Source organism: Notolepis coatsorum (genome assembly GCF_963971535.1).
Source record: "Notolepis coatsorum genome assembly, chromosome: 9".
In the NCBI taxonomy this organism is placed as follows: domain Eukaryota; kingdom Metazoa; phylum Chordata; class Actinopteri; order Aulopiformes; family Paralepididae; genus Notolepis; species Notolepis coatsorum.
Genome location: NC_140173.1, coordinates 27,305,445 through 27,329,655, shown reverse-complemented (window position 1 = coordinate 27,329,655; position 24,211 = coordinate 27,305,445). Strand labels below are relative to the sequence as shown.

The 24,211-nt window shown below is 43.8% G+C and overlaps 2 protein-coding genes across 2 annotated transcripts in view; one reads left to right on the top strand and one right to left on the bottom strand.

The window, feature by feature from the left end:
• Positions 1-8,018, top strand: part of LOC311234368 (myelin and lymphocyte protein-like) — a 71,063-nt gene extending 63,045 nt beyond the window's left edge. The window contains exons 2-4 of the mRNA XM_084321525.1: positions 3,243-3,407; positions 4,311-4,445; positions 7,884-8,018. Coding sequence (XP_084177651.1) covers positions 3,243-3,407; positions 4,311-4,445; positions 7,884-7,958 — 375 coding nt within the window. The 3' untranslated portion in view covers positions 7,959-8,018. The remainder of the gene's footprint in view (positions 1-3,242; positions 3,408-4,310; positions 4,446-7,883) is intronic.
• Positions 8,019-16,895: 8,877 nt separating this feature from the next.
• The window catches only part of nphp1 (nephronophthisis 1), a 70,836-nt gene continuing 63,520 nt past the window's right edge, over positions 16,896-24,211 (bottom strand). The window contains exon 19 of the mRNA XM_084321067.1: positions 16,896-17,386. Within this exon, the coding sequence (XP_084177193.1) occupies positions 17,108-17,386 (279 nt within the window). The 3' untranslated portion in view covers positions 16,896-17,107. The remainder of the gene's footprint in view (positions 17,387-24,211) is intronic.

Below are 24,211 nucleotides of genomic sequence, written 5' to 3'. Positions count from 1 at the left end.
CAACGCACAGCGCGTTACGCACTGATTGGCTGCGACGGATACAGCGACGAAACCAGTGCACGCCCACTGTAAGCGCTATTGCGTCTAGCCCGAGAGAAATGCGGAAAGTATAGACGTGGTATTATTCTCTATCAGACAGTCACTTCCTGTTAATGAAAACAATTATTTATATTTGATATATTAACGTTATATTGTGCATTGGAAACACAAACGTACTTAAAATGAGTAAATATTATTCATTTTAAACATGTTTATTTTATTTCTAGGGCCCAAAAAAATGTATATATATATTTTCTTCTTCTTCTTCTTTTAACCAGGGAGGGCGGCGCTCTAGCGCCCACTATCGGCCGGCCGCCACTACGTTATAGTGATTACATGTTGTTCTATCATGCTGCTGTATTGATTTAATCACCATTGTAGTGATTACATGTTGTTATATCATGCTGCTGTATTGATTTAATCACCATTATAGTGATTACATGTTGTTATATCATGCTGCTGTATTGATTTAATCACCATTATAGTGATTACACGTTGTTACCTCATGCTGCTTATATTGATGTAGCAGCCTGAAAATATTGCCTATTATTCAGAACTGCTGACTTGCCGTTTATCTCCCCTTTGTACACAAAGACATCATTGATATTCTCACGAACAATGATGTGAGTTTCTCTTCCTTCTATCGGCTGGAATATGGATGATACACAGTATCGCTGGACCATATTCACCATCATTCCCTTGTGTGACTAGTAGGCGGGACCAGCAGGGGGCGGTGTCAGGCAGAGAGTGTCGGAGAGAGACGGGAGGAGATATATGGAGGCGGAAGGCGGAAGGCGAGCCTCTTCGGCAGTGAACTTGACCATGAACAGTCGCAACGGGCGTGTGCTCCGGAAGAGCCCCGTTGAAGGAGTGATGTGGAAGAGCCCCGTTGGGTACCGACGGGTGACAAGAAGTACTTGCTAGTTGACGTGTTATCCTAGAAGTACCAGCGATAGTGTGTGAGCAAACGGTACAGAACAAAGCACTAATGTTCATAGTAGTCGGGTTACAGTAGTACTGTGGCGGTATAAGTAGCGTGCGGCTAACGGCTATATCTGAGTTCATCATAGTCGGGTTACAGTAGCAGTGTGGCGGTATAGAGTGCGAGCCCAGATACACGCGTGGACCTACAACCAGTCTGCCCCGGCTACCTGCGACCAGATCTGCACCTGGTTGCCTGCAGCATACGGGAGTTCGCCCCGTTCAACAGAGGTCGTCATCGCCCAGCACACGCTCTCAGCCAGCACTGCCTCTCTGCTCCAGCTCCGCCTGCTAGTATCCTCACCGAGAGCGTTCGACGCCATCTTGCCTTCCGGACGACAGTGGCGTGGCGAGGCGGCCATTTTGGATGAGTACAAATGGGCATTGATGCTCCAGAGCTATTATACAGTATACAGTGTGGTGCAGCCTGCGGGCGAAGTTAACGTTGCTACTACCGTTCAATAGGGGAACCCCAAACAATATATGCCGGCATTAAGATAGGACTTCTGTTTGGTATTTTGTGGGCCCACTTGTTGCTTTCTTTCCTTTTCTTTGAGTGTGATAACATGTGTGTTTAATAATATCTTCCCATCCAATTAACCCTTTCCCTTGGGGAAAGTTACAGACCTGGTGCATTATAATTAAAGCCTTTTGAGGTATTATTCTGGCCGTATAATTAGAACCTTTTGAAGGTATTATACAGGGTGAAGGCCCAGACGTGGGCGATGAGTCAAATACCTTGCAGTATATAATCCCTGATACTAACCCAGAGGCGGGTGTACAAAATACGGGTTTTGGGGGTGTTGATTCACAAACGGAGCTATAGTGGGACTTCGGTCTATGTAGTCATTCTCCTTAAATCATTGTAACTGACCAGTACAATAATAGTAAAGAAGTGGATGGGAGTTCTGTGTGTGTGTCCATTCCTGAGCCGTATTAACCCTTTTGGTGTGGGTAACATACATGCTATTAATTCCTTCCTATTGCACCTTTCCCTTTCATTGTAAGGTTTCTAGGGTCATTGAGGGAGGGTACTGCTTGCGGGGGGAACCAAGTTATTTATTTACAATCCAGTCACTAGGTGTGGGAGGGTGCTAGGGGAATAATTGGGGGAAGTGAGAGCGTGTTGGGGAGTACTGCTGACTGCCCTGGAAGGGAGAGGAAGACCAGAGTACCGGACCAGGTTTGTAAATCCTGGGCCCCATCCACTCCCACTGCCAGCCTCCAGTTGACGCTCCTGACCCAAAGACGGAGGTGCAGCTAGCCAGAGTTCTACTGTGTCTCGCTACCCAGTGACCGTGCCCAACAGTTCCCACGAAGCAGGGATAATCCACCCTGCTACATTGATTTGATCTATAGTGCTGTTGTTTTCCCATGCTGCTGTATTGATTTAATCACCATTCTAGTGCATTACAGTGCAACCCCCTCTTAATTGATCAGTCAACCAATCAGTCCTTAGGGTCTTATGGTTTTAGTTTGAATGCTGAATGAGCTCATCACACTTTGACTTTATTAATTCATGCTTGCAGTGGGGTTTATTGAGAAGCTGCAGAGCTTCACATCAGATAAGATCATTAGCATACATGTTGTGGTTTCTCACTGAACATACATGTTGTGGTTTCTTACTGAACATACATGTTGTGGTTTCTCACTGGAGAATGATGAGCACAGTTTTCACCAGGATGAGTCACATCCCCCGTCCTTGCCTCCCTTCACTGGCTTCCAGTATGCTACAGTATAGATTTTAAGGTTCTCCTATTTGTTTTTAAAGCCCTTAATGGTCAGCCCCCCTCCTACATCTCAGACCTCCTATCCCCCTATTCCAACACCAGGTCCCTCAGGTCAGCCGATCAGAGGCTCCTGACAGTCCGGAGGTCTAACCTCAAGCTCAGGGGGGGCCGTGCCTTTGCTGTCGCAGCCCCTGCACTGTGGAACAGCATCCCCACCTCCATTAGGCTTGCCCCTTCGATAGATGTCTTCAAATCTAGGCTCAAAACCCACTTCTACCTACTAGCCTTTCCCGTTCACTGACTCATGCCCTGTTTTCCTGTGTGCTTGCCTGTGTGCCGTCCCGTAAAACAGAGTTGTGATTGTTGTCTATATGTATCTATGTATCTACCCTCTGTACAGCACTTTGGTTGACATGTGTCATGTTAAATGTGCTATATAAATAAATCTGATTGATGGATTGATTGATTGTGTCTCCCTCCCTCTCCCTCCAGGTGTGTGGTGGTCTGGTGTGGATCCTGGTGGCCTCCACCTATGTGATGCCAGCCAACCCTCTGGGCTGGGTGATGTTTGTCTCCGTCTTCTGCTTCATCATGACAACGCTCTGGTTCCTCATCTTCCTCTGTGGTGCTAACCAGAGCAGCATCTGGCCCTCACTGGTAAGACACCTCGGATTGGTCCATTTGATTGAGTGATTGAGTGATTTCTCGGTTGAGACCTTTTGTATTGTCTCCTGGTATGGCAACCTGTCAATACAGAACAAAAACAGTCTGGCCAACATAGTCAAGATGGCCAGTAAGATAATTGGGACCCAGCAGCTTTCCTTGACAGACATTTATAACAGGCAAATTCTGCGGAAGGCTCAGACGATCCTAGACAGCTCTGACCATCCTCTCTTGGAGGAGTGTGTCCCCCTCCCCTCTGGCAGGAGATATAGGCTCCCCAGGCTAAAGAACAAGAGATTAAAATGTCTGTACATCCCCAGGGCACTAAATGCACTTAACTTCCTTTAAAATAACAGTAATGCATTTTCATTTTCCTTTTCTTTTTCCTGGTTGGATTCTGTAAGATGTGATGTTTCTTGTGTTGTATTATTTGTTGTTGTTGTTGTTGTTGTTGTTGTTGTTGTTGTCTCTACCACTGCTGCAAAGCAAATTTCCCCTTGAGGGACAATAATGTCTGAACTGAACTGAACTGAACTGATTGATTTAGGAGCAAATCAGAGAGCCTTGTTTAATCATACATTACTCATTATCCTCCTGATTTTATTATCTCTCTCTCCTCCTTCTTCTTCATCTTTTCCTCCTCCTCATCCTCCCCCCTTCTTCTTCTTATCCTCCTTCTTCTTATCCTCATTCTTCTTCTTCTTCTTCTTCTTCTTCTTCTTCTTCTTCTTCTTCTTCTTCTTCTTCTTCTTCTTCTTCTTCTTCTTCTTCTTCTTCTTCTTCTTCTTCTTCTTCTTCTTCTTCTTCTTCTTCTTCTTCTTCTTCTTCTTCTTCTTCTTCTTCTTCTTCTTCTTTCTTCTTCTTCTTCTTCTTCTTCCCGTCTCCCATCCTCTGTAGGATGTAGGATACCATTTTGTGGCTGTGGTCTTCTACCTCAGTGCATCGGTAGCGCTGGCCTACATCACTTATCTCCAAGGGGCGTTTGTCACGGCTTCGACACTCAAGTCCTTCCGCCTGGAAATCGCTGCAGTGGTGAGCTCCCTGTGATCCCCGGCCTCTCCTGACCTTCTCTTACTGGGATGCAAGATAGTTGTTGTTGTTTTATTGTGGATCCCCATTAGTCTACTCTACACCAAAGTGAGACTACTCTTCCTGGGGTCCAAACATTAAAAATACAAACACACACAAAAAAAAAGTTAAATAAAAATATAAAACCACAAACATTGAAGTACTAACAAGAAAACATCACAACAAACAAAACAGTGAATCAAAGCTCACTCAATATTCATAAGTCAGATATCACAATTCCCCAACCATAAAATACAAATTACATAGTCAGTCCATAAGAACAAAACAGATCAAAATCATTTATATGATTTTAACTCATAATATAGCATAACTTTTCTCAAGTCACCAATCACCTTTATATTTCCATACTAATTTCAATAATAAGTCAATGACCAAAATTACCAAAATGTAACTCATTATTCATGAGCGCAGTTTTTTTACTTTTTTTAAACATAAATTTGTTCCTTACCATAGTATCGTAATAGGAGATAGGGTTTACTTAACCATATATCTAACCTACCCTGCGTTGTGTTCTGTAGAGCCCTAAATCTATCACTAAATAAAAACCACGGTTGTTGGACGGCGGAGGAGCAGAAATAAGAAAAGGAGAGTGTAGTTATTTCAAAAGTAGTGGTTTATTAAAATCCACAGAGTTATACAAAAATTATCTGTTTCAATCAACTGGAATGTGCAATGATCCAAGTATGCTACGGTACTATGCCACCGAACCCTTGTCTCAGACTAAGCAAAAGCAGTTAAAAATAATGGTCTTCGTCAATGTTTGTTGATTCTCTTGTTGCCCCTGGAGACAAAGGGATTTGTATTCTCGTTCCGTCTCTTCAGGCAATCCTCCGTCTGTCTCGCTTGTGCATGGAATGGTTTCAAGCGGCTCCTTTTTTTGTCTGTCTAGTTTGCAGTCTGTTTTAAAGGTTAAACTCCTCCTCTAGAATACGCTGGACTAATACGTCAGAGGGAGGTTCTTCTACGTCCTGATTGGCTAAAGCATCTCGCGACCATTTTGAGTCACCAAATATGGAGTTTAATTTGAATCCAGAGGTAGTCCTGTCTATTTCTAAGCACAAACATACTGTTTTGTTTTAACGTGTTTAAAGTATACATCATTTCATTTTACTGACTAATAGATTAGGAATTACTTATGGCTATACTTTAATCATGAGTGTATCTTTTTCCTGATTTTAATTGGGGCCTAGAAACTATGTTTAGCCCTATTTATGGTTTTTAACAAGCACAAAGGAATTCTATCTTGCTATTTTCAAGTAAAAGGTTATTTTATTATTCTCCAAGTATTTTAAGTCTACTTGCAACGGTTTCTTTAATCCAAACTAGGTTTTATTATTTAACTTATCCTTTGGATGAGTCTAAAAACGACCTATGTTGTTTTAGACTGACTGAAATTAAAGGGTCTGTATTTTACTGATATTTTGAGGTACAATCTTTAATGTTTATTTGCATTAAAACTACGTTTTCTAAGCCAAAGCTATTTTCCTCTGTTCTAGCAGACAGGAGGAGCCTTTTGATTACAGGTGATTCCTCTGTGTCTTGCAGGAACACCCGACACTTCTTTGAAGTGATGTAGCAAAATGCTCTCTCACGGATGTGTTATCTACAGTTGAATAGCAAAATGGATGATTGCCTCATCCCCCCAAGCTAAGACCTTTCTCTACAAAACAGTTGGCTGGCAACCTATTCAGCCCTTGGCTGGGGGCTCCAAAAGTCTATTGTTTGAATGTTTACAGAGAAGGGGGAAAGTAGTCATCTTAAGACTGTATTTAAATCTATGGGGTTTCATTTTCCCCCACCTGTGGTTTCCAGAGGAACAGGCCCCACAGTATTGGCTTCCAATTCCATGACCAGCCTTTCAGTCTAATGGTAGATTTGTTCAACACTATTATTATCTGTGCTTATTTTAGAAGTCCAATTTGTACTTATCCTTAGCTTTATCTTCTATAGTTACTTCTTAGAACACATGTATCTTAATAACCTCTTTTAGGGAGAAAATAGAGACTATCTAAGGTGTTTGTGCACTGGTCCTTACAGAGTTCAACCTCTCCCCGCCGCCGTTGACCTTTTGGGAATCAAGACTCAACAATATTCCATATTCCATAACAGTTTGAGACTGGAATTATACCACAATAGTTATATTTCTCTGTATATTATTCCAATAAGCAACTGCTCTATACATTGGAGATAGACATAGACACTGAGTTCCAGTCTCAAACAAAAACCTAAAGCTAAAGGATTTTTCAGCAAGGGTACTAAGCACAGGCTGGATAGCTTACAGTACGTCGTGGAAAAAAGCATGATCTGTTGTATAACTTGTTCCATTATATTAGGATCTGGAAAAGGTTCATAGAGCATGTGTTCTGTGCACCGTGTTTAGGGAACTGTTTTGAAGATGTACCACTTTATATGAAGCTGTTGCTGTGTGCACTTAATTTATACTTAAAGGTGCTATAGAATCGATAAACATTTTATGTAGAGTAATCATCACATATAAATAATAATCAAATATAATTACATCATGTAAAAATATCAATAATAATAAAAGAATAGAACAGTATATATTCTATCGATAATAGTATATGTGGTATACATAGTAGTAGCACACTGCATCAGAGTCTGTGAAGGGTTTAGTAGTTAGTTATGAGTCAGTCCTAACAGTATGTTCTCCAGCCGTCAGTTCTACAGTTATTAGCATTAGCACTACTCATAGCTAATGCCAGTTAACAGCAGCACTCCATGCCCATGGCTACATGAGTAGAGCTCCGGACTCATGATCGGAAGATCACTGGTTCGAGCCCCGGTCAAGGCTGCTGTCGGAAAGTGATGTTGTTGTCCAGCAGGGGGCACTCTGTCCTCTGGACTTGTCAGTAACAATGCCCCTGTTACGGTGATAAGGACACCATACAGCTGCGAGTGCCGTCCTTTGGATGAGACGCTAAACCGAGGTCCTGACTGAATTTGGTCGTTAAAGAACCGAATCGCAAACAGTAGGGGGTTCCCAGACGTTCCTGGCCAAATTCCCAATCAGGTCTCTGACCTCAAGGCCACCTAATCACCCCTTCCCCTTAATTGGCTGATATCAATCCCTGTCTCCTGAGCCGTTCGGCCATGTGTGCCGAGAGCCAGTGTATGGCAGCCATAGAGCCTGCACAGCCCAAGGTTGGGTCCTACCAGTGGTGGTGAAGGAGGCAATTTCCACCGTACGTTGTAAAGTGCTTTGAGTCTGAGAAAAGTGCTATATAAATGTAATTAATTAGTATTATTATGGTTGGGGAGAAGGGGTTAACATTTGTTCACACCACTCTACTCTACTTATGTATAATCTCTCTCTCTCTCTCTCTCTCTCTCTCTCTCTCTCTCTCTCTCTCTCTCTCTCAGGTAATGTCCCATGTGGCAACGTTGTTCTACTTCATCCACACCATCCTCTCTGCCGTCAGATGGAAGAGAGCCTGAGAAGTGTGACGTTGTGGACCAGACTGCAAACTGCAGACCCCTCTGGCTCCAGCTGGAATGAACCGCCACAGAGATGATAGAGAGAGGGAGGGGGGGGGGGACATCGTTGTATATACATATAGATATCAGAAATAGAACTTGTCAATCAATCAAAGTTGTTAATAACTTAAATAAATTAACATCAGAACTAAGAACACATTGAAGCATTGATAATGATTCGTTTTGAAAATGAGAATGTACTTGCAGTGTGATGAATTATTGAGCATAAGACGTTTTGGCATTGGAGCAGTTGCAGCAGATGTTGTTAGTACGTCAGTCACCTGGTAAGCTACTCTGGTGCTGAGTCCCTCTTGTTAGTACGTCAGTCACCTGGTAGGCTACTCTGGTGCTGAGTCCCTCTTGTTAGTACGTCAGTCACCTGGTCTACTCTGGTGCTGAGTCCCTCTTGTTAGTACGTCAATCACCAGGTAGGCTACTCTGGTGCTGAGTCCAGTGGCGGCTCCTGAATTATTCTCCAGAGGGGGCGCTAGGGGGCGCTATACCAAACATGTACCACGCATTGGCCAAATAAAGTACAGTCTAATTCACAACTTGAAACACAATATATAAATAGAAACGTTAGAAACAAACTCGCTCCGTCTCCAAACACACGCATAGGCAGAGAGAGAGAGAGAGAGACACACCACGGCGGGTGCAGGCAGCACAACAGAAGAGAGAGAGAGAGAGAGAGAGAGAGAGAGAGAGAGAGAGAGAGAGAGAGAGAGAGAGAGAGAGAGAGAGAGAGAGAGAGAGAGAGAGAGAGAGAGAGAGAGAGAGCGTTAGTTAAGCATTAGCTGAGTGGCTAACAGCAGCTAAAGTTAGCTGAGTTGGCTAAGAGAGAGAGAGAGAGAGAGAATTAACTCACTTTGTTTAATTGAAACGTGGTCCAGCCGGAGGGCTTAATAAAGTGTATGTCCACTGACTGTCCCCCAGACTGTTGTCGATGTAGATCCATTCCACTCACTGCCCACTGTCCAGACTCCAGACTGAATCACAAGTTCACAACACACAGCCTCGAACATGTTGCAAACTGTGGCTAAGGAAAAAACTGGCATCGCCGCGTCGGCCAATCAGAGAGCGTCTCCGTGAAATGCGGCTAAGGAAAAAAATGCTGCTACGGAAAAAAATGATAGACGCTGCTGCTTAGACCGCTTCAAATCGCGCCCGGCTTCCATCATAAACATCATATTTCAACGCACAACGCGTTACGCACTGATTGGCTGCGACGGATACAGGGATGAAACAGTGACGCGCACTCAGAGCGCTATTGCGTCTAGCCCGAGAGAAATACGGCAGGAGAAATGCGGCTACGGTAATGGAACGCTCTTTATCAGACAGAATCGTCACTTCCTGTTCAGGAAAACGATTATTAATATTTTATATTTTAACGTTATATTGTGCATTGGAAACACAAACATACTTAAAATGAGTAAATATTATTCATTTTAAACATGTTTATTTTATTTTTAGGGGTCTAAAATAAAAATAAAACATTTTCTTCTTCTCCTGCTCTCTTTACCAGGGGGGGGCGGCGCCCTAGCGCCCCCCAGTGGCGGCCGCCACTGGCTGAGTCCCTCTTGTTAGTACGTCAGTCACCTGGTAGGCTACTCTGGTGCTGAGTCCCTCTTGTTAGTACAGTACATCTCTCTCTCTCTCTCTCTCTCTCTCTCTCTCTCTCTCTCTCTCTCTGTCTGGGGGGGGGGGCCCAGATGGTCCAGATTGGCCTGTTATGCCCGGTCGGTAATCCAGGCCTGTGTGTACAACTACGTTCCTCTCCTGGATAGAAAGGCTTTCCAGTAAGCTGTGTTACTGCAATGCTGTTATTATGAAGGTTTCAGTCTCTTGACCAGCAGGACCTGCTCCTCCTAATGTTACTGACCATCACAGGCAGGGGTGCAGTCGTGCACACACGCGGTTACACGGCGTGTTATTAGTAGGTCACTCAGGGCAGAAGTGCGCGCAATGATAAGTACCCGGCCGTTGTAGAAAGCTACCCGGCCGGCGGCCGGCACTTCTCACCTAGACTTTGCATAATAATAGGAACCTACGAGAAGATGGGGGGCTGCTTGATCTCCATTGTTATGCATAATAATCATCTGTTCTGTGCGTAACTGAGGGAACATGTATGCGCGTGCGCGGGAGCGGGAGCGCGCGTGCACATGGCGTGTAACCAGTTCCCATATTACGACTGCACCACTGATCACAGGTTTTGGAGGAAGGGCCTTTTGGTAACATGGTCAATGATTGACAAGAACATTGTAACCTACTGCACACTGGCTACTCGGCCCATTAATTAACAAACTAAAGCGTGTTATGTACACAGTCTCGAAACCTTTGACATTTCCTTAATGTTTACACAGTATTTGTATCACCTGGGAGAATTACAAAGGAATTGAATGTGTCGAATGTGGGATTTCCAAACCCACATTTGTCGAATGGCGGTAGGCTGATGATGATGAACACAATTCTTCAGGCACCAGTGGAATACCAAGTGACTGACGTGTTCTATTTCCAAATGCAATGTTTACTATGAATCTAATTACTAATAATCTGACAGAAAATAACCTTTTACCTTCCCTATCATGCCCCCTTGTTAAATTTAAAACAATAAGCATTATTATTATCTGGAATCTTGATGGTATGAATGACATTTCCACGTTATATTTTATGTTCCATGTTAAGATTCTTTTTTTTATACCAATTTCTATCAATTTCAATATGTAAATATTTTATCTCACTTTGCAAATATTATTGGAAACTATAATGAAATAAATGTCTTTGATACTCAATCAACTTCGTAATATTTGTCTCTTTTTGGAGAGTGCAAAAAAGACAAGCTTAGCAAGGGATTTTTATCTTGCATTAAGCCTCATTATGCAAGTAGTGGGACTGACTACACAGGGCCCCAAGCTGGGGGAGGGCTCTCAGAGAGTCTGGACTGGGGAGGGGTTAGGGGCCCAGGGACACAGCATATCCACAGGGCCCAGAATGTATTGCTACTCCCTTGACTGTACCGGAATACCTCATACATTTAAGGCAATAGCATAATTGAACCCTTGCACTGAAGAACCATATACGTTTGTTTGGGAATTTGTTGGACAAACCCATGTATTTACAGTTGTGATGCTAATTTAAATCACTTGGAGTGTGAATATGATAGACCACAAGAGAAACTACTCAATCTCTACTGTCTTTAACTATGAGTGAACACAACACTGTAACTTACCATCTTTAGATAATAAAGTACTCAACCTCTACTGTCTTTAACTGAGTGAACACAACACTCTAACTTACCATCTTTAGATAATAAAGTACTCAACCTCTACTGTCTTTAACTATGAGTGAACACAACACTGTAACTTACCATCTTTAGATAATAAACTACTCAACCTCTACTGTCTTTAACTATGAATAAACACAACACTGTAACTTACCATCTTTAGATAATAAACTACTCAACCTCTACTGTCTTTAACTATGAATGAACACAACACTGTAACTTACCATCTTTAGATAATAAACTACTCAACCTCTACTGTCTTTAACTATGAGTGAACACAACACTCTAACTTACCATCTTCAGATAATAAAGTTTGTGAACAAAGTTATATGGTTCTTCGTCTGAGGTGCTCATTATGCTTTGCTGTAATTTAGCCCCAGGATACTAGGTGCTATAGAACAGTTCAAATCCTTTCAGGGATCACCTACTCTGTACTAAATATCATTAGACAAATTATATGAACAGATATGGTTAAGATAGAAAGGTATGGTTACGGTTAGGGTTTGGGTGAGGCTATCAGAAAAGTGTGTCTTGGTAATCTGCCTCCCATGCGCGTGCCCTGGGTTTGTTCCCCAGTAGGGGAACTCCAACGTTTTCTGAAAACGTTAAAGGTTAAAACATTTTGAATATGTAATACAGTATATATACTTATTTGTATATACGTAAAGTCAATATGTTACTTATTTGTAATATGTACACATTCTACATTATTTACATCTTTGAAGCGAGATCGGGCTGGTTTATTGGGGTTTACTCATCTAATCAGATGCCGTTGTGGTAGGCCTTAAGATAGGGGACATGGAAAGCCGGGTGAGCCTTTACGCTGACGACACATTGTTATATCTCTGAGACCCAAAAACCTCTGTTCCTCCCTTGTTAGATTTCATTGAATCATTTGGTAAGCTTTCTGGCTACACAATCAATTGGGGGTAAGAATGAGTCCATGCCTCTCTCGGGCGGCCTGAACTCAGACTTTCTTAAGGCTCTACCATTTAAAGTAGTAAATGACAATTTTTCATATTTAGGACTCAGAATATCTAGAAATTCCAAACTCTTATTTAAACTTAACTATGCTGACATGGTCACAAAGTTAAAACTCAACATAGAGAAGTGGAGGACCCTGCCTTTATCTATGGTGGGGCATATTAACGCAATCAAGATAGTGTCATGATGAAAGTCTTTCTCTGGTCTGCATCCCCTTAACAATTGTGTGTATTGAGCTGTACTGTATTGTACCCCATTGTGATTTTCAATCAATCAATCAATCACTCTTCCTAGATTCTTGTATCTATTTCAAAGTCTGCCAATCTTCCTCACTGCAGCATTCTTTAAGAAACTAGACTCTATTATTTTCCCATTTGTATGGGGGTATAAAACCCATCGCATATCAAAAGGGCATCTGCAGAAGCCAACACAGGAAGGAGGCCTAGGCCTCCCTGTATTCAGGAATTATTATTGGGCAACTAATGCTAGAGCCTTGACCTACTGGCAGAGGGGACTCTCGGGTGAGACACCATCTAATAATTCCCCCCTGTGGCTAAACATTGAAGCCACAGCAGTAAAAGGCTCCTCTCTCTGTACTTTACTTTTTTCTAAAACAGAATCCCCTCAAAAGCTAATTGGTGACAATTTTATCTTAAGGAACTCATTTAGGATTTTTAATCAGATAAGAGGTGTTCACAAGCCGCCAAATGTCTGTATGTATACCCCTATATGTCAATGTCATAACCACTCCTTTTTGCCATCTCGGACAGATGGGGCGTTTGCTGTTTGGAGGGACAAGGGACTCACGACCCTTGGAGACTTGTACATAGACAAACAGTTTGCATCATTCGACCAACTGAAAACGAAATTTAACATCCCTAACTCCCACTTTTTTCGATATCTCCAAATCAGACACTGTGTCAAAGAAAAAATTCCACATTTTGAAACCATGCCAGAGAATTGCCCATTCTATGATCTCCTGAAGCTTCCTCCAGACTTCAGACACCTGATATCTCGCTTTATGTCCCTGTTTTCCATCTCTGTGTCCACTGACCATCTGAGAGATGCCTGGTCCACTGAGTTGAATCTAGAGGTGTCTGAGAGCATATGGAATGAAGGTTTGACTAGAATCCAAACTTGCTCGATCAATGCTAGGTACAAATTGATTCAATTTAAAGTCATCCATAGACTCCACTATTCAAAGACCAAACTACACAGAATTTATCCATCTCTTTCTCCATTATGTGACAGGTGTAAAGTTGCAGAGGGCTCTTTAACACATCTCTTTTGGCTCTGTCCTCATTTACATAAATTCTGGGGTGAAATATTCCAGTGGTTTTCCAGGGTCTATGGAAAGGAAATTCCCCCTGATCCAGAGTTGGCACTCTTTGGGTGTTCAGAGACTGCCTTAAGGTACACGAGGGAGGAACAACAGACACTAATGCTTGGCATGGTAGCCGCAAAAAAAATTATTCGAACCGATTGGAAATCACCTACACCCCCGTGTTTCCAGAAATGGCTCAATGAAATGATCACAATCATACAGATGGAGAGGATCCGCTATTACAGATCCAAAGAGCACAACAGGTTTTCGGACATATGGAGCCCATTCATTGACTATCTGAAGGACAAATAACTGCATTCTGCAGAGACTCACCCCTGTATATCTCATGTTTGACCTGCACCTTGTAACACCTGGCTATACAACACACTTTAATGCTTTGAGTTAAGTCACACTGTTATTTTATTTTCCTGTCTGGCAGTCTTTTTAGTTTTGTTATGTCTGTTTATTTTTGTTCTGTCTCCTCCTTTTTGTTTGTCTGTTCTTGTCTATAGTAAACTGAGAAATAAAGTATAAAAAAAAGAAAAGAAAAAAGGAGACTTTGGCTATGTTGTCTGCTTTGCAACATTTTGAGGTATATGTCGGTGCAAGCGCGTTACCAGTGGTAGTGTACACCGACCACAACCCATTGGTATTTCTGTCGCGGATGTACAACCACAATCAGCGCCTCATGCGTTGGGCGCTCATAGTCCAAAATTACAACCTCGAAATAAAGCATAAGAAGGGATCCGAGAGCGGTTAGGTGGCCGAGCGGAGATTGCGTTCGTCACCACCCCGGAGCTGTGAGCTGGATTCGTCTGTTCGAATCCAGCTCACAGCTCCGGGGTTGTCACCAGCTTGGCTGGCCGTCTGCACTAATACAATTGGCTGTATTAGAGGGTGGGAGAAGCTGGCGGGGTGGGTCCGGGTCGTTGTAAACAGCGACTCCTACAGTTCGGTCGGGGCGCCTGCTAAGCGCGGATAGGACTTGAGGGGGATAGTGTGATCCTCCCACACGCTACGCCCTCTCGATGAGAATCCGCGCTGCCAGGTGAAAAAGAAGCGGTGATTGGCTGGACGTGTGTCGGAGGAAGCACGTGGTAGCCTCCACTCTCCCAGATGATCTGACTGTGGGGGGTAAGTGCGCAGCGACCAGGAAGGGACTGGGAATTGGCATACGACTAACATTGGGATGGGGAGAAAATCGGAGGAAAAATGGAGGGGGAAAAAGATTAAAAAAAAAAAAAAAAAGAAGGGATCCGAGAATGTGTTGGCGGATGCTCTATCTCGGAGATAAGAATCTCATGCTGTCAACTTATTGTTTGTTGACTCATTCATTGTTGACCCGAGTGGTTGTTGTACCGACTGCTGTTTTATTTTTATTTTTTATATAGCTCTTTACTTTCATATAGGAGATGGGAATCTCGTTGTTAAAAACATGTTTTGTTTTGTTGGTGTTATGAGTTATATGTCAAACATGTTTTTGTCTTATGTGTGGGGGTGTTACATCCCAATGTATGTGCTTCCCCAGTGTGTGTCTTGTTCTCCATTTTGTTTCCTCCCTCCAGCCAGAACCCATCCTCCACCATTGGTCCCTGCTAGGCCTGCCCTTCCATTAGCAGCACAGCACCGATTGGTGGATGGGTTTCAAGACTCAATCAGTAACCATCACCCACCACCCAATCATTTAACACCTGTTAAAACATGGCTTCTCATTTCAGTGTCTCTCTCTCTTTGGCATGATGCTAGGCCTAGTGATACTTTGTGACATTGACTTTGATACTATTGCATTTGTTTATTGGCCTGTGTTTTTTGGAAATGGCCTTGTGTGTGTATGGCCACAGAGAGAGCATTGTTAGCTTTAGATTGTTTTGTATATATTTTGCCATTCTTGTCTGTACCATTAATGTGTTTTTCTCTTTTCAGGAAGCACAGATGGGGTGAGCTGCCATTTCATTTTGGATATTGTTTTCTCCTGTTTTGGTTAGGTAAGGGTAGTTTAGGTAATGTAATTTCTTTTACCATAGATTAGGTTGGTTTATTTGGAGAATAGTGGTGTTTGTTTGTTGTTTTGGCCTTGGCTCACCCTTGAGCTACATGTGCTTCCATTGCATTTACCAATAAATATCCTTGTGTTTACAAACCTGATCCACCATTTCTTTCAACCAACTGTTATGTTACAGCCCTTTACCCTTAGACCAACAGGGGTCGTAACAATGAGATTATGTGCAAAATGCCCATCGTTTCCACCTCAGAACTGTGCGTTTGGCAGAGCGAGACAGAACAGACGACCCTCTCATTTCATGCTGCATCGCGAAGCAGTGAATGTTTGCAAATTGAACGAGGGCATAGAAAACAAACATGTCTGTGTGTATTGAAATCGGTATTCATATGTGTATACGGACTTGCGTTTGCCCTGGGGAAATTCAGATTTCAGATGAATGAAAAATAATCTTTCTACGACTGACTGATGCAGAGGAACAGGGCAGGAGGGGGAGGGGTGTTGTCCCTCTCCTCTCCCCTGTGACTGACTGCAGAGGAACAGGGCAGGTTATGGAGGGGTGTTGTCCCTCTCCTCCCCTCTCCTCTCTGACTGACTGCAGAGGAACAGGGCAGGTTATGGAGGGGTGTTGTCCCTCTCCTCTCCCCTCTGACTGACTGCAGAGGAACAGGGCAGGTTATGAAGGGGTGTTGTCCCTCTCCTCTCCCCTCCCCTCTGACTGACTGCAGAGGAACAGGGCAGGTTATGAAGGGGTGTTGTCCCTCTCCTCTCCCCTCCCCTCTGACTGACTGCAGAGGAACAGGGCAGGTTATGGAGGGGTGTTGTCCCTCTCCTCTCTGACTGACTGACTGCAGAGGAACAGGGCAGGTTATGAAGGGTGTTGTCCCTCTCCTCTCCTCTCCCCTCTGACTGACTGCAGAGGAACAGGGCAGGTTATGTGAGGGGTGTTGTCCCTGCCCTACCTCTGGCACCCACAGGTGCTTTTATACCTGCCTATGTATAGACGCCAGCCTAATAATTAACCCTCACCACTACCCTGAAACCCAGTCACTCCACAGAGAGCTTTTCTGTGTTTGATGTTGAACTACTGGGTGGAGATGGTAGGGAGGGGGAGAGAGGGAGGGAGAGAGGGGGGGAAGGGGAGAGGGGGGAGGGAGGGACTGTGTGATCAGTCAAATAGAACGAGAGATGGAGAAACCCTTGCAGTTGTTTAAAGAATAAAAAGGCAGCATGGTGGTTCTGTAACTGTTCATATTGTCTTATTTGTACAATCATCTTCTACAGGGTAAAGGCACAATATTTATTACAAAAAGAACTCAAACAAAAAAGTGACGATAGTCATTTGTTGTTCCGATTAAGCTATTTATATTTTTCTAGAATGTCTAAGTCACAGAGCATGAAACTGGTCATCGAGAGTCCATGAAATCAAATCAGTTCTTATCCGACAGCTGTGAGAGATTTCCCCCGTATAAAAAATATCGTCTTTTGTGTGTGAAAAAATTCTTTCAATTTCCCCCACGCGGTCACCGAGCCTGGCGCAATAGGTCGTAGGTCAACTCGGTGACGTCGAAGGCGTGGTGCTGATGCGCGGGGTCGACCAGGGCCTGCGCGCTTCCCGATTGGCTGGAGCTGCGGTGGGCGTGGTGCAGGGCGTCCAGGCTGGCGTAGATGAGCCGCGCCCGCTGGTCCTCCACGGGGGGGTCCGCCCAGCGCCAGGGGGGCAGCGAGGAGGAGAAGAGGAGGGGGTAAGCTGACGACATGTAGGCCTGGACAAACTGTCGCTTCAGGTGAGGCACGTCTCTCTGCAAAGGACACAGGGAGAAATGTCCATTCAGTGATCTAGCTGAACGCTTTTATCCAAAGCCACTTACAAGTTCTGTACAACAGGTCAGCAGGAAGGGTACAACTCTGGCAGCTAAGTAACAATGCTCGAACAGTGTGGTACATCGGTGGTACAGTCTAGTAGGTAGAAATATAGGCAAGGAGGATTATTTAGTAGCAAAGTGCATATTAAAACACAGTACAAAGGTTAGTGGTTAAAAAAAATGTAATCCACTTTTTATCCCTATTTTTATCCCATCCCAATTTCGTATTTCCAATTCTCCCCTCCCCTGTCTTGAACGTTGCTCGACTATGCCCTCCACTGGTCGGTCGTAGGGAGGATAGAAGCCTTGCATCACGTGTCCCCTCCGGTACACGCGGAGGCAGCCTGTCGCATCTTTTCACCAGACAGCGCAGACTCTGTGGCGAGGTGTAACATGTGGGAGGCTCACACTACCCCCGCTACTTCCTGTCTCTGCTGTGCAGGCGTCCACCAACCGACCTGTAGGAGTCGCTGTCCACAATGTCCAATCCCCACCCATCGACTTCCACCCGCTATCTCTGCCAATTGAGATAGTATGACGACTGGCCCAAGCCGGAGGCAATGCTGACACCGGGATTCGAGACCGGAGTTTTGTTTTTATTAAGGATCCCCATTAGCTGGTGCCATGGCTCCCAGCTAGTCTTCCTGGGGTCCACACAACACAATACATAAAACAGTTAATGCATAGATCAATACAAAAGATAAAAACAAGAATTTAGTATATATCAAATAACTTTCACAGATGCTATAGATAGAAATAAAAAAACAAAACAATTAACTAAAAACATACAATAAATATCCATTTTTAAAGATACAAAATGAGAAATTGTAGGCTAATAGGCAAAAACCCATACACAAATGCAATACACATTAAGGCAACAGCTGTAATTGAGATTTGACTTTCTTTTTAAAAATCGATTTACTAAAAGTGTAGAGATAACTAGGTAGGTTGTTCCAGAGTGTTATGCACCTATAAATAAAAGGCTGCTTTAAAGCATTGGTTCTAGGACGAGGGAGTACAAACTGACCATTTCTGGCCCCTCTTGTATTATGGTCTTGTATAGAGCTTCTGTAAACAAGTTGCTCAAACACAAAATATGGAGTCTTGCTGTTAATGACTGATTTACACAATACAAGTGAGTTAGACGATAACCTTTTTTCAACTGTGAGCCAGGAGAGACCAGCATGCATACGGTTGACATTGGACCTTAGTGAGCAACCCAAAGCCAACCGTGCTGCCATGTTCTGGACTACCTGTAGTCTCCTGGGCCCTCATTCATCAACGTGTCTTACGCACAGATATGTGCTTAACCTGTGCGTACGATCATTTCTAAGCAAAGAGTGGGATTCATCAATTTCAACTTGAACTTGACTTAGTGCTTATATTTACGCACAGCTCGGAGCACACTTAGCTGACGCCCAGTGGTAGAATATATTATTACAACAAGGAAATTAGCTTCTGTGCATTAGTTTCAACACTGGCATGTTCTGTATGAACCGTAATTCATTATAGTTCATTGTAAAATAGCAACAGTAGTGTAATTATGGTCAAAACCCTATAAATAGCATTTGGAATAATAGATCTTTCTCTCAGAATGAATGCAGCATGGTTTATATAGCGTTATCGGAATATACGGGGTGTACTGACTGACTGCGCTCCGCGTAGCTCAACTCGTTATTATTTTGCGCACAGACCGCAGAAACACGGGAACGTTTTGATTATATTTAAAAGGCTTTACGTTAAACGAAACAAGTGGAATTTCGAAGCTGTAAGCAGAATACAAGTCATATGAACACCCACGATATAGTGTTCTTCCCCCTTTTTACTGTATAAGAAAGAATAAAAAAACGCATTGCAATGACACCAGGGTATGTGTATTACAAAACCCTTGCAATAATGTGTCTTAAATTAATGAAAAGCATACATGCTCTGGACACAGAGCATATCGTGTGGGTGATATGACTTGTATTATGCTTACAGAATTCCACGTATTTAGTTTTACAATGTCAAAGCCTTTTAATGTAAATCAAAACGTTCCCGTATTTCTGCAATCTATGTGCAAAATAATAACGAGTTGAGTTCTAACAAAGAACATATTACATGCTGGTATGCTGATAGAGTAAACTATTATATGAATATGATATGATATAAGGTATACACTGGTCCGTCGCATACACTGGTATGCGCAAGTTACTGTTGCATAATGTAGGCTATGGCTGCTATTATGTAATCCATATAGGCGACCTAATAGTATATGATTTTTAGAGGCATCTATTTTGTTGTCGGTAATACCGACAACAAAATAGATGCCTCTAAAAATCATATAGCCAATCGAACACAACTAATAAAGGCATTCATATTACAGCACGGTTATAATGACACACAACCAACGCCAAACAGTGGTCAACGAACGGTCTTTATTAGTATTTTGAGCTGTCCAGGCAGAATTGCAGCAATGGTCTTAGGGAGCCGTTGATATCTGACATCACCGTTTACAAGTCCGCCTTTTATTTATCCCATAACACGTGTTGTGTCTTCTTGGTTCGACAGCAGTGAACAATCTCCGTGAAGTTTCTCAGAGTTCCGCTCGGGTCAGTCCATTATTTCACATCCCATGGGGGGTGTTTCATCACTTTCATGACCATATATGGATAATCATGCACAAGCATTGACGGTAGAACAAAGTCGGTATTCATCAACACGGAGGAGCATAGGACCTGTGTACGCACGGTTGATGAATCCCAATATTTCTGTGCGTGCACTGATTCTAAATTCTGTGCTTACGTGTGGAAATAGAACATATTCTACGTCACGTTGATGAATGAGGGCCCTGATCTCACCTTTGGTGGCATATGACCAGATCACAGAACAATAATCAACATGACACAGGACTAGACTCTGAATAATCTGACGTAGAAGAGGACGATCAACAAAAGAAGCACATTTTCTAACAATGCCTACAGCTCTTCCCATCTTTGAGACAATGTTAGTGATGTGGTTTGACCAAGATAGAGTACTATCCAATGCAAGAGACCCCTCCTTTTTCTGTTTTTCTCCCATCCCAATGTTAGTCATTATGCCAATTCCCAATCCCCTTCCTGGTCGTTGCGCACTCTACCCCCTACCGTCGGTCTGGGAGGGCGGAGACTATCACATGCTTCCTCCGACACATGTGTAGCCAGCCCACCGCTTCTTTTCACCTGGCAGCGCGGACTCTCACTGGGAGAGTGTAACGTGTGGAAGGTCACACTACCTCCCCTAGATCCTTCCCTCGCTGTGCAGGTGCCCCGACCGAACTGTAGGAGTCGCTGTTTACAACGACCAGGACCCACCCTCGCCGGCTTTCCCCACCCGCTGACACTGCCAATTGTGTTAGTATGGACGGTCGACCAAGCCGGAGGTACTGCAGCTGGATTCGATCCCACCGTCTCTGTGGTCGTAGACAGACGCTTAGTCCGCTGCGCTACCCGGCCGCCCGGTTAGTGTTTTTTTTCATTTTTATTTCAGATATTGATTGAAGAAGTGTGTTTTTAGTCAACGGCGGAGAATCGGGGCGGGTTTCGGCTGTCCTGACTGTGGTGGGATGTTCGTTCCACCATTGTGGAGCGAGGACAGAGAATAGGCGGCTTCTCTTTGATGACCCTCCCGGAGCTCGGATAGGAGTGGGTCTGAGGCGGCCAGAAGATTCAGAGCGTAGGGGTCTTGAGGGTGTGTAGTTAGAGACCATTGACCGGACCATATTCAGTTCTATTTAAAAAGAACCGCACCAGTCGGACTTCTCACCATCCCCAGATATCTCCCCTGACTTGAACTCATTTTGAGTGTGTAGTAGGGTTGTCGACCATTCATATCTTTGAACAAATTAATCGTACGATATGCTCAACACAAACGCATGTGTAGGGGGCTGCCGTTGTAAAGGAATGGTTATTATCATTATTCGATTATTATTTATTAGAGTTGGTAGTTTGAGATAAAATACATTTGTATTGATTGTTTAAGTTAGTTTTGATTTTGTACATATAAATGCTATCGATTGTTTAATGCTTTGTGTTTTATGTATGAGTTCTGTTCCAATGTGGTTTTGTATGTCTGCCAACAGGGACCTCGATGGAAATATGTTTTTAAGGACTTTAACGAGTTTAATTCCCTGACAACCTGTGTTTTTAATGTATATGATTTATGCATGTATGTTTTAAATTAAGTTTTGTCTAATCAAATCAAATCAAATCATAAATACTTATCGCTCACAAGAGTCTCTAACGTCAAATGGTGATCCGTTTGGTCAATACATTTTGTTCTCTGATGTAACGATATCTTTGTTGGCTTTGTTTGACGACTCCTTCATACGATCTCTGTTAACATTACTGCTGCCCAACGTTAGCATAATTAGCCAGCATGGCGTAGCTCGACCTGTGTACTTAATACACGCTGCTTCGCTGGGAAAAACACTTCATACACATTATTATGGAGACGAAATTAATCAAATACAAGGTCATCTCTGATAGTGGTGAGTTTAAGTTAAGTTTAAGAGACAAATGTATTGTCAAATATAAAAATTAAAACACACAGCTAAAAACTATTTTTGGATAATTCCAGACATTTGTCTAAAATAATTATGGATAAATAGCTTACTAAAAACACTCTACCTACTACTGCAGGATGTAATAATGCCCAGCGATATATACTGCTGAATTTTGTAAATCTCTGTCACTAGATACATTTGTACGAGCCGAGGTAGTATTAGTGTTCTACTGACTCCCCTTTTCCCCGGAATGTCTTTCACTACCACACTACCAAAGGGTTAACCCTTTCACTGTGGTCAATACAGAAGGTTAACACTTTCACTGACACACGACAAAGGGTTAACAATTTCACTACCACACTACAGAAGGTTAACCCTTTCACTACCACACTACAGACGGTTAACCGTCAGTAAGCCGTCTGCTGCCCTGAGGTTTTGTTTGCTCTCACGGCTCGTGTTCTGTCTTCTGTATTCTGTGTTGTCCTTTCAAGATTAAAGCAATAGAAACAGATTTATTACGAAAATAAAGCAAGTAAACAAGAATAAATGATGAGTTAATATATAGGGGGCAGGGATTCTCAAAGTGTGGCCCTCTGAAACCTTCCTGGCGGCCCAGCGATGAGTTACGGTGTAAATGCATGCGTTTTATTTGGTCCAGTTCCAATAAACCAGTTTTTAACCAACCTACGTCGCACAGTACTTTGCTTTTAAGAAGGTACAACAGCGCCCCCTGGGCTAAACTGTCAAGTTAGGAATGACAGCTTGTTGAGAGCTTGCTAGGCTACTGGCAGAGGTGCAGTGCTCATGCCACGCGGTACCACGCCGTTCCACCACTTTTCTGAGCAGAAGCACGCGCACAAAAATGCGTTCACAACTTTCACTCGACTCGTCGTGCCGTGCGCCAAGCACGTGCTGTATCCAACCAACTTACTACTTATCTCTTACAGAATGACCTCCTAGACCCTAATCAGTCAGGCTTCAGGACTGGTCACTCCACAGAGACAGCCCTCATTGCGGTCACAGAGGCACTTCACTTAGCAAAAGCGAAAGGCCTCTCCTCTGTCCTGATTCTCCTAGATCTATCTGCAGCCTTCGACACAGTCAACCACCAGATCCTCCTTGCGGCCCTCGCAGGAATGGGAGTGGCTGGCTCTGCGCTGACATGGCTGTCATCATACCTCAATGACCGCTCCTACCAAGTGTCATGGAGAGGGACCCTGTCGGCCACCCGCCCCCTGCGGACGGGTGTCCCCCAGGGCTCGGTTTTAGGACCCCTTCTCTTCTCCCTCTACACTAAATCACTGGGTAACATTATCACGTCTCATGGCTTCTCCTACCATTGTTATGCCGACGATACTCAACTCTTCCTCTCCTTCCCTCCCTCAGATATCCACGTCTCTGTGCGGATCTCGGCCTGTCTGTCCGACATCTCAGCCTGGATGACGTCCAACCACCTCAAACTGAACCTAAGCAAAACAGAATTGCTCCACCTGCCGGCCAAATCCTCCCCCCTAACCGACCTTTCAATCACAGTCGAGAATGCAGCTGTGACTGCGTCCCCGACCGCCAAGAACCTTGGTGTTGTCCTCGACGACCAATTGAACTTCTCTGCTCACATCGCAGCGACGACCAGAACCTGCCGATTCCTCCTGAGCAATGTCAGAAGGATACGCCCCTTCCTGACAAAAGAAGCCACCCAACTCCTCGTCCAATCAACAGTCATCTCCCGCCTCGACTACTGCAATGCACTGCTCGCTGGCCTCCCGGCCACTGCCACTAAGCCTCTTCAACTCATTCAGAACGCAGCGGCCCGCCTGATCTCAAACCTACCGAAGTCGGCCCATGTCACCCCACTTCTTAGGGACCTGCACTGGCTCCCCATTGCTGCACGAATCCGCTTCAAGGCCCTCGACCTAGCATACCGTGCGGCAAAGGGAACCGCTCCCGCCTACCTCCGGTCAATGGTCTCTAACTACACACCCTCAAGACCCCTACGCTCTGCATCTTCTGGCCGCCTCAGACCTACTCCTATCCAAGCTCCGGGAGGGTCATCAAAGAGAAGTCGCCTATTCTCAGTCCTTGCCCCACAATGGTGGAATGAACTACCCACCCCAGTTAGGACAGCCGAATCACGTCCAATCTTTCGCCGTCGACTAAAGACGCACTTCTTCAACCATTATCTGAATTAAAAAAAAAAAAAAAAAAAAAAAAAATCTAACCCTAACTAACCGTACTGTCAT